This window comes from Oppia nitens, unplaced genomic scaffold (assembly GCF_028296485.1).
Source record: "Oppia nitens isolate AA-2021 unplaced genomic scaffold, nextdenovo-longstitch-racon4-pilon3 scaffold19_pilon_pilon_pilon, whole genome shotgun sequence".
Taxonomy (NCBI): domain Eukaryota; kingdom Metazoa; phylum Arthropoda; class Arachnida; order Sarcoptiformes; family Oppiidae; genus Oppia; species Oppia nitens.
Window position 1 is genome coordinate 97,501 of NW_026533198.1, and position 12,500 is coordinate 110,000.

The window sequence follows — 12,500 nt, forward strand, 5'->3', positions numbered from 1 at the left end:
TATATAGACATACAATATGGACAGTTAGCTGTAATGCCAGTTCAGTCAAAATAGATTCAATCATTAAATCACTGGTTTGTATAGATTGTACATTAATTTTTGCTATCTCTCTCTCTCTCTCTCTCTCTCTCTCTCTCTCTCTCTATCTATCTATCTATCTATCTATCTATCTATCTATCTATCTATCTATCTATCTATCTATCTCTATCTCTTGATATAATGAGTTATAATAATACAGTATATTTGCACTAATAATAATAATAATATCGTTTTTTTATTAAATAGACAAAAATATTCCGCATAAAAACAAAACAATGTTTTTATGATAATTTTGCAAAGTTAATTTACAATAAATTATAGGTTATACTATATTTTTGTTAGCAATTTTTTATATATATATGTGCCCAGATTATTTTTTTTGTTATATAAATTATCTATATTTTGTAGTACAATGATTTATTAATATTATTTATATTATAATACATAGTAATAATACTGTACTTTTAATATATGTAAAAAAAATTCTAAAATATATTTTTTTCAATTTTGTTTAAAAAAAACTAAACGGTTGATTAGCATTTTGAATTTGACATGTAATTATATTTAAATTGCAAATATTTTACACACACAATATACTGTGCAATATATATATATATATATATATATATATTATACAATATATATAGTAATATAAGTTACTGTATTTGAACTAAACAAATATTGAACGAAAATTTTTAAAAATAATATTTAATATAATGCTAAATATATATATATATATACAGTATATTAGTATATACTGTACATACAATATATTCAATAATAATAATATTTTAACATTATTAATACAGTACTATAAATTTATTTATATACAGTATATATAAAATAAATATGCACATTATAATTGCTATTTCAATAATTAAACACAAAAATGCATTTAATTAAAGAATCTAAATTTTTTGTTGTTGTATTACTACAATAAAATGTCAATTTTGTTGTAATGATTTTTTTTCAAACAACATTAATAATTAAAACTAATGTATATTATGTATTAATATTTTCTATAGTTTATAATAGTATTTTAATATTACAGTAAAATAAAAATGTTATACCAGTATTTAACATGCATACATATAAACACACACATAAAAAATTGCTAAAAATGTGAGATAAAAATATAAAATAGATGATAAAAATCAATATAATGTAAATCACAAATGTGTTATCAAAAAAATAAAATAAAATTGTAAGCACTTTTCTTTTCAACATTAAAAATATAAGCATACAATTGTGCCTTAAGTTTGAATTAATATATATATATATATATAAATGAGGGGAAAATCTTAACAAATAATGAGTGCATTTATATATATATATTGATATAAAACAGGAGAGAAAAAAATAGGAAAATTGTAAATAATTTTTTTTGTGATGAGTAGTAGTAGTAGTAGTAGTAGTAGTAGTAGTAGTAGTAGTAGTGGTAACACACTATTCAAATGCTAAAACTTTATTAGTATTTTTCTCTTATCTTTATTAGACATCTCTATCTTTCAAAAGTTTTAATTCAAGTGTTCATTCATTGTATGAGTGAGTGTGTGTGTGTGTGTGTGTGTGTGTGTGTGTGTGTGTGTTAGTTAAGAGCCCAATATTGTACAGTAAGTCAGACAGACATACAAAAATAAATCAGTCATTTAAAGAGTTACAGCCAATGAATTATAGTCCAAAAGCCAATATGCTTTTACCCACAAATTGTATGGCATTTCCCAAGAGGTTTAGCTTTTAGGTGGATAAGCCGTACATACATTCAAGAGGGGGGGGGACACCAATAGAGACTAAACTTGTATAGACTGGTAGGAATTGGGTACATATATATTGTATATACTGTAGAATATATATATATATATATATATATAATACATCAAACATTGTACAATAAATGTCTTATAGTAATGTTTTATTGCAAATAATAATTTACAATTTGTTCAAATATAACAATATATTATATCATATATACTGTATATATATATAATATCTTCCAGATATAAACTTTGATCTATAATAATAATATTTATTTAACATAACATTTTATACTATTATATAAATGTTTATCTAGTTTTTATTTTATTTTGATTAATTAAAAAACTATGTTTGTCTTTTTTATTTAAATAAAAAGTTTTGCTATTTTTACAACTATTCAATTATTATTATTATTATTATTATTATTATTATTATTATTATTATTATTATTATTAGTAGTAGTAGTAGTAGTAGTAGTAGTATTACTTTTTTTATATATATAACATGTATGATAACAATATACGAAAAGTTTTTTGATTAATATTTTATTAATATACTGTAAGTTATTATTATATTTTTTGACAAATTATTTAAGTTTTTTTTATATATTTGTTGTTGAGTTAAATTATCAAAACTAAAATCAGTGAAATATATTGACTTTACTATTAGGTAAGGTATTTAATTTTGATGCCTTTAAGAAATACTGTCAAAACAAAATAATAATATATATTTTGCCTAAAATCAAGTAAAAAATACTGTATTACTAGTTTTTAGTTGTTTTTATCAAAAAAAAATTATACTTTATATTTAAAATTGTAATCCTTTTTTTCTTTAAAAAAAAGGTAATCATTAAAATGATAATATTATTTTGCAATTATAATTTTGCACATATTATACTGTTTCACATTATGTTATCTCAATTTACTAGTTATCAGTAAAGAAAAAACAACAAAAAACTAAAATTTATTATATAATACTTTTTTTTAGATAAGGCTATAATTACTACTTATTTTTTTATTTAAAAAAAATAAATAAAAATCATTGTTTATGTACAGAATTTTAACTATAAAATAAATTACATTTTGTTTGACAATATTTTTTTAAATTTTTTATTGAACCGTAATATTAATGTAAGTCCTAATTAAAGCGCTTTTATTTTCACTAAAAAATAATTGTATAGTTTGTTTAAAATAAAATAAATTATCATTTAATTAGAGTTTTATTTATTTATTTACTTATGTTTCTAAGCTATTCATGTTTTTAAATTAGTCAAAATACAAAATAATAATTATTATTATTATAGTCATATAATAATGTAAGTATTATATTTAATTAATAGATGTCTTATCATTTATATTTAAATATTAATATATAAGATTATTTGTTTTAATTAATTATAGTAATTATCATTATTGTCATCAAATTTAACATACAATTATTATAAGACAAATAACAAGTAATGTTATATATATAACTTATATATTAATTAAATTATATTAATATTTAATAATCTTATAATAATAATAATAAAATAATACTGTATTATGAATTTTCTAGTTAGTATAGAAAATATAAAACATTGTATATTATTATTATTATTATATGAATAAATGATTTATAATGCAATAGAGAATTTCAATCTAATTATTTAATATATAAAAAAAATTGTAAATAATTTTATTGTTGTTTTATATGTAAGTTATTGTATTTTTAAAAATTTGATATTACACAATAATAATATTGCAATAGTGGGTCAAATCAGCAAAATATTTGACTATTAAATAAGTTTTGTTTTTATTTAAATAATTAAAAACATAATTATTACATAAGCTAAATTATTGAAAACTTTCCCTATAATAAACAAATGCTTATATACACTAATATTTCAACATTAAATAATTTTATATTGAAGTCAAGGATATATTGTAAGGGTATTTTATTTGTTATACTCTGAAAAATTATTTCAAAAATTATTCTTATTTTTATTTGTTAAAAATTTATAACAGCATTAAAATGTTTTACAAAAAACCTAAAGGTAAACACCTTGTTTTTAAGGAAACTTTATCCAATATTTTGTGTTAAATAGAGTGTTAAAATAATGCACTAAAATGTTATAGAAAAAATTAAATAGTAAACTCCCAGTTTTAATAGTGATTAAATCCTGACTCAATGTGACACACTTTCTCCTCACGTACACTTTAGTATAAATAGAGGTGTCTCTCAGACACCAAAATCAGTTCTCCACTTGGAGTCATACTACGTGTATTACTTTAAAGTGAATTAATAAAAGTATTTGCATATTACTTTGTGTGTGTGTTTACTTTGTCATCGCGAATCAACTGTTTGGACATCTTAAGGGACGCCTTTGGACCTATCCACAACTACGCGGACAGCTAACAACTATTACGTAAGTAAATATTTTTATTATGAGAACTCCGGACCCCGTATCCGTTAACGGACGGCTCTTAGTGTACCTTATAGGCCCACGGTCCTTATAGGCCCACGGTCCTTATAGGCCCACGGTCCTTATAGGCCCACGGTCCTTATAGGCCCACGGTCCTTATAGGCCCACGGTCCTTATAGGCCCACGGTCCTTATAGGCCCACGGTCCTTATAGGCCCACGGTCCTTATAGGCCCACGGTCCTTATAGGCCCACGGTCCTTATAGGCCCACGGTCCTTATAGGCCCACGGTCCTTATAGGCCCACGGTCCTTATAGGCCCACGGTCCTTATAGGCCCACGGTCCTTATAGGCCCACGGTCCTTATAGGCCCACGGTCCTTATAGGCCCACGGTCCTTATAGGCCCACGGTCCTTATAGGCCCACGGTCCTTATAGGCCCACGGTCCTTATAGGCCCACGGTCCTTATAGGCCCACGGTCCTTATAGGCCCACGGTCCTTATAGGCCCACGGTCCTTATAGGCCCACGGTCCTTATAGGCCCACGGTCCTTATAGGCCCACGGTCCTTATAGGCCCACGGTCCTTATAGGCCCACGGTCCTTATAGGCCCACGGTCCTTATAGGCCCACGGTCCTTATAGGCCCACGGTCCTTATAGGCCCACGGTCCTTATAGGCCCACGGTCCTTATAGGCCCACGGTCCTTATAGGCCCACGGTCCTTATAGGCCCACGGTCCTTATAGGCCCACGGTCCTTATAGGCCCACGGTCCTTATAGGCCCACGGTCCTTATAGGCCCACGGTCCTTATAGGCCCACGGTCCTTATAAGCCCACGGTCCTTCCAGGCCCACGGTCCTTCCAGGCCCACGGTCCTTCCAGGCCCACGGTCCTTCCAGGCCTTGTAACCCTATACGGATCCGAAACCCTAGACGGATTTGAAACCCTACACGGATTTGAAACCCTACACGGATCTGAAACCCTACATGGATCTGAATTCCTACACGGATCTGAAACCCTAGACGGGTCTGAAACCCTAGACGGATCTGAAACCCTAGACGGATCTGAAACCCTAGACGGATCTGAAACCCTAGACGGGTCTGAAACCTTACTTGGGTAACAGAGCCTATTTGGGTGACAGAGCCTATTTGGGTGACAGAGCCTATTTGGGTAACAGAGCCTATTTGGGTGACAGAGCCTATTTGGGTGACAGACCCTATTTGGGTGACAGACCCTATTTGGGTGATAGACCCTATTTGGGTGACAGACCCTATTTGGGTGACAGACCCTATTTGGGTGACAGACCCTATTTGGGTGACAGACCCTATTTGGGTAACAGACCCTATTTGGGCTACAGACCTAATTGGTCAAAGTAGATTAAACAGGAAACCGCTCGTTCCTAAGCCACGCATTACTATAAGTTATCACTAAAAGAGTCAAAACCGTAAGGTAAGTGGTGTATTGCCGAGTGTTTGGTTTACATAAGTAAGGTTAGTCAAGCTTAGATACCCGTAATGTACCCACTTCCCCTACAATATTAATAATTTTTTAATATTGTATAGACACACAAAATAATAATGTTATTATTAAGTTCAATAACATTATGTCTTAATAATAATAATAATAATAATAATAATAATAATAATAAAAGATCAAACATAAAATTCATGGTTTGTTGTCACTTTATTTTACTTAACTAAATAATGTAGTGTTGAATTATACAGTATTTTTATGTATGTTTTGTGTATGTATATGCTTGTGTGTAAGTGTGTGTGTGTGTGTGTGTGTGTGTGTGTGTGTGTGTGTGTGTGTGTGTGTGTGTGTGTGTGTGTGTGTGTGTGTGTGTGTGTATGTATATGTGAGGAGTGTATGTGTATTCAGTTTATCTTTAAATCTATTACTATATTACAGTATATACAGTATATTCAGTTAGTGTTTGTTAAATACTAATGAAAGTTAGTCACGCGCTCAGAATATTTAACTCAACAATATTACAGAATATTCTGTAAAATTACTCTCATTTCACAATACTCTCTCTCTCTCTCTCTCTCTCTCTCTCTCTCTCTCTCTCTCTCTCTCTTTATTGCATAGTTTGTCCAATCATTTATACTCTCACTCACTCACTCTATACGTCTATACTTTTACGTTCATTTTCAATGTAATCGTATTAATGTAGTTAAGTTGGCTATAATAGCAATAATACATAATATAAGGAATTCTTGTTATTTCAATAAATTACAGTACAGTACCGTATTGTACAATATATGATTAATATCATACATATATATATATATATATACAGTATATACTGTATTTATATTTCTAGTACACTACATCATTGTGTGTGTGTGTGTACGTGTAAATTATTAATCACGTTGTTGTTGTTGTCCTTATAAGATAAAACACATGATATAAATTATATACAGTACTTAATCAATACTTGAGATATATATATATAAATAAATAAATATCTATAATATATAGATTAAACAATATTTCTAAAAGTCATCATTTGTTTACATTGTATTCATATGAAATATGTTGTCATATATCATATATAAATATATTGTATATAAAATATAATTTAATAGACAATATAACCATCACCAACACACCATTACACCTACCTGTGCATTATGCTCTGTGAGTGTAGATAATCTAAAGCCAATGATACTTCGCATACGTAAAGTAGTACACGTTTTTCGCTGAAACAGCCGTCCTGTTGGAGATGATAGCGTAGATCACCGCCAAGTAATAGGTCGACCACCATAAACATGTCCTCCTCATCCTTATATAAAAATAAATAAAATTATTATTATTATTATTTTGAAAAATTGCAAACATTATTAGGATTAGAAAATTTATTGTAAAAATAACAACAAAAAGATTATTAATTTTATTTTTTAATAAAAATAAGTATTAGTTTTATGACCATGGTGTCATATTATAAGATTATATGTATTTATATAATAATATTAATAATATCAATAAATAAATAAATATAAAAAAATATTATTTAAAAAATATTTTTAAAAGTAAATTATTTAAGACTTAAAAATAAATATATAAATTATTTATATACAATATTTATTTTTTTGTGACATATATTTTATGGAAAAAATTTGATATCTATAATAATAATATGATATAAAAAAAATTCATAGATATTAAACACTTTTGTTGACTAAACAGTATTTTATTTATATATTTATTTATTTTTTTGATAGGATTCAGAAAATAGGATTTTGTTATAAACGCAGAAAAAAATTATTTATTTAAATATAATATAAATGCAATGAATTGCGTGTATAAATAAAACATATATTTATAATAATATGAAAAAATAACTATAAAAGCCAACTGTTTTGACAAATATTAGTAACGATATAAAAAAACTTAATATTTAAGTCTACTATATATTTACTACTAATATTATTAGACTATGAAAATGCAGAAAAAATCTTAATTTACTATTTCATTCATTCATTCACTTACCCACTCACTCACCCACTCACTCACCCACTCACTCACCCACTCACTCGCTTTAATATATATATATATATATAAACTCAACTCAAACTAACTGTATTACAAATATTATTATATTTTTCATACAATATTTGATAAGACATGAAATATTTACATCAAACAACACACAAGAATCACAACAAATAGACACAAAAAATTATATATATATATATATATATATATATAACGGTATATAATATAATGTATACAATTTACTGTAAATATATATATATACAGGTATTTACTATATATATATACCGATAGACAGTATAAACACATACATACATACATAGTGTATATTTAAGTATACTTTATTTTTTTTTGCTACAAACTAAATATAAATAAATAATAACTTAACAACAATAATGCAATGGCAATGGTTTAGTATCAGGAAATAGATTTTTGTCAATTGAAACGACACAAATAAAATCAATATTATTATGTCTACGAAATATATATATATAAATAAATATATATACAGTTTATAAGCAAATAATAAAAAAAAGAGAAAATAAACCAAAATTGAAAAATTTTCTATACAATTGTGTAATCTCTCTCTCTCTCTCTCTCTCTCTCTCTCTCTCTCTCTCTCTCTCTCTCTCTCTCTAAACACTATATATATATATATATATATATATACCGGTATATTTATATACAGAATTTGACCAAAGAATCAAACAAATATATTAAATAAAGTTTTTTTCAACAACAAAAAAATAACAATTTTTTGCTATAAATGTAAAATGTATTTCTAGAAGCAGTTTTTATTTTTACTATAAATTTCAAGTAAACTAACAATATTTTACATACAAGTAGTTTACTAATATTAAAACAAACAAAAAAATAAAGTCACATATTATCAACAAAAAACAAAACAAATAATATTAGATAAAAAAATTTGTTTACTATAAAAATATTACATCATTTATATATTTTTTTAGTTGATTTAATAAATTATTTTAAATATTTTTTTAGATGTTTTTGATCTGAAATTATAGTTTTAGTTTTTTAACTGAAATTTTTGATTTTAAATATTATTTTTTTTTAAAAAATACTTGTCATGATATAAATTTTATTTAAATTGTGACAGATATATACAATATAAAATTTCTTTATATGTATAATAAACTAGCATAAAAATAAATAATTCAAATTAACTGAAATTTATTTTTTTTTATATAAAAATTATAATATTAAGATTCATTTATAAAAATTTTCAACAAAAAAATAATACATTAAAAAATATGACAACTATTATTACTATTATTTGTTAATAAAACTAATTTTATACTAAATTATATATATATATATATATATTTGAAAAGTTATTATATATTTTCTGAAAAAATTTAAATATAATTAGATATTTATTAAGCTTTTAAAAATTTTAAGTGCTAAGTAGTTATTTAGTTTTCACAAAAATTAAATAAATAAATTACTAACTAAATGTATTAAAAACTTTTGAATTTAGTTTTGAGTGCATATACTATATATATACTCTACACTTGATATTTAGTGACTTTATATTATATACAGTACAGAATATATTTACATTAAATGCTATTTTGTAATTAATTTTTAGTCTTTTAATCTCTTTATACCAAAAATGTGTGTTTTTTTCTTTTGTTTTGTTTTGTGTTTCACTAATTCTTAATAGGATTTAATTGTGAATAACATTAATGTATTATTATATACAGTATATACTGTATATAGTTATATATAAAAATAATTTTTTGGTTTCTATTAGTTTTTGATATTATTATTATTATTATTATTGCGTTATTAAGCAAACTTTTGCTTTATCCATATATAGTATATTAATAATAATATTTTTTTTGTTGCCTCAAACATATGGAGTTTAATTATATACAGTATATAATAATCTAATATTTAATTAAATATCACTATTGGATAGCATTTAGAGAGAGAGAGAGAGAGAGAGAGAATTAAAAATTGATAATTTATTTTCTATAATCATTTAGATATTATATATATATATATTATGTATTATTACTGTGTATTACATTATATTTATGAATTTTATTTAAATAATTAAAGTTAGCATTCAATAAAACTACAGTACAATAGTGTATCAAATAAATAATAATAATAATAGTTATAATGATAGTAACAATAATACAATATTTCCCAATTCCCAAAATCATTGCATGTTTAGCCAATGTATTTGTGCTTTTAATTATATTATAGTTGTTTAAATGTATTATATATTTTGTGTTTCATTATTATTATTATTACAAAACTTGTAGTGAAATTAATTTTTAATTATATTACATGAATTATACAATATTTCTATAATATTTTTTTAGTTGTTGGAAATAGCAGTAAAAAAATGTTTTATTTAATTATTTATTATTATTATTATTATTATTATTATCGTTAAACAATAGTCTCAACAAATAAATATTTAAAAGCAGTTTAAATAATACAGTAGTTTATTTATTTTTTGTTTGTTTGTTATTTTTTATTTTCATTTAATAGAATTATTATGATAATAGGCTATATAGATAGATAATAATAATAATAATAATAATAAAACAAACTATAAATGCTAAAATAAAATGCTTAATAGTAGTATTGGACACTTATTATTTTCACAAATAACAATCAGATAATTTAATGGATAAAATTGAAGAGAAAGAGAGAGAGAGAGAGAGAGAGAGAGAGAGAGAGAGATCTAACTAAAATATAACAACAAAAGCAAAATAAATAAAATAAAAAGATTCTTCAAACAGCTAACTGTCCTCAAAGTAAGTGCCTCTACACACAACAATCTCAACATTAAATTACTCTCTTTTTTCTCTCTCTCACTCTCTTTCTCTCTTTTTCTCTCTCTCTTACTCTCTCTCTTTCTCTCTCTTTCTCTCTCTTTCTCTCTCTTTCTCTCTCTTTCTCTCTCTTTCTCTCTCTTTCTCTCTCTCTCTCTCTTTCTCTCTCTTTCTCTCTCTTTCTCTCTCTTTCTCTCTCTTTCTCTCTCTTTCTCTCTCTTTCTCTGTCTCTGTGTGTTTGTGTGAAAGACAGACAGATAGACAGACAGACAGTCAGAGAGAGAGAGAGACAGACAATGTAAGAAAAGAGATGATAAAATAAGACGAGTTCCTCATTATAGATGATTAGTCCGTTTCTGTTGCATTTTGGTTTGACTACTATTACTACTACTACTACAGTCTAATACTAAAGTAGTAGTAGTACTACTAGTAATGAAACATTCAATACCCCCCACCCGTCCCCAAAAACCTAACCAACTAACTGAGCCGACAAACTAACTCCAAATCCAATAGTTTTATATATTGTAGTTATTTTTATAGATAGTAGTCGTTGTTGTTGTTGTTGTTGTGTTTGAAGTAATCAATACTTTGAGTATTGCTTTACACTTACTTTTCAAATGAAATAAATAGTATATATATATACTGTATATACAATGTATAAATAAATGCCTAATATATATACTATATATACAGTAAAATATAAGCTATTGTTTTGATATCAATATATATTTATCGTGTAATTCTAGTTTTTTTTGCAATAAACAAAATACAATATACAATGTTATTAAGAGGACAAAAAAAATTGTTGTAAATATAAACTTTTTTTTGTTGTTGCGATTTAGTCCGATGTCTGTACAGTATTTATTTTTTTAAAATAATAATTATTACATAAATTTTTTTAAAAAATAATTTTATTAAATATTTAAATATGAAAAAATTTATTTAATATTATTACAGTGTTTTAAATGTCAAATTTTAAAATAATAATAATAATAATAACTTATGTATGATAACAAAAATTAACAACAAAAATAAATTACTAACCTAATATTTATAGGGGTAACTAAATTAACCAACAATAACAACAACAACAACAACAAAATATATGCAAATTTTTTGGTTACTGTTTAACATTTATAGTTTACTAATATAAATGTAAACTTGTATTTTCAATTTTAACAGTAATATATTTGAAAATAATATTATAAATTAAGGTGCAATAAAATAGTGCAAAACAATTTTTTTTAAACATAATAATTTCATTACTAAAATTAATGGTATTATTATTATTAATAATATTTTAGTATTATTTGCTAAATTGAAAAGTTTTATTGGAAAAAATGCATTAAATTTTTTTTTAATGCTTACACAAAATTTTTATTTTATTGTGAATTATTATTATTATTATTAATACATTAAAACATTAGTGTTAGTATACGTATTTGAAACCTTAGGCAATTTTATTCAACAAAATTAAGTTAATTAAAAATGACATTTCATTTACTGTAAAAATTATAATTATTATTATTAGTCAATAATACTGTATAAATGAAATATTGTTTATTAGGTTAGAAAAATGTTTAATATTTGAAAATATTATTTTTCAATATATATATAGTCTCACAAATCAAAAGTCACGAGTTATTTATTTTTGCAATTTTTGATAAATAGCTATTTAATGATTTATATTCAACGATAACAAAAAAAATAAAAGTACAGTAAAAATATTATTTATTGAATATTTATTTATGATTGCATATATATATATAGTAATAGTATAGTAATAGTAATTTTTTATAATAAAAAAAACTAGTAATTAGCTGTAAAATCATTTATCATTAACACTATATTTCAAAATTAAATATTTCAATTATGATATATATATATATATTAATAAATAACACTAAATAATTATTTATACTAAAAACACACACACACACTGTAAATAATTAAACAAATAAAATCATAAATTTTATCATCATCATTACAAATTT

General features: G+C 24.3%; 1 protein-coding gene across 1 annotated transcript in view; it reads right to left on the reverse strand.

Annotated features, from left to right (window-relative positions):
- The window catches only part of LOC128966001 (serine/threonine-protein kinase 32B-like), a 32,299-nt gene that overhangs the window by 9,508 nt on the left and 10,291 nt on the right, over positions 1–12,500 (reverse strand). The window contains exon 3 of the mRNA XM_054312799.1: positions 6,820–6,980. Within this exon, the coding sequence (XP_054168774.1) occupies positions 6,820–6,980 (161 nt within the window). The remainder of the gene's footprint in view (positions 1–6,819; positions 6,981–12,500) is intronic.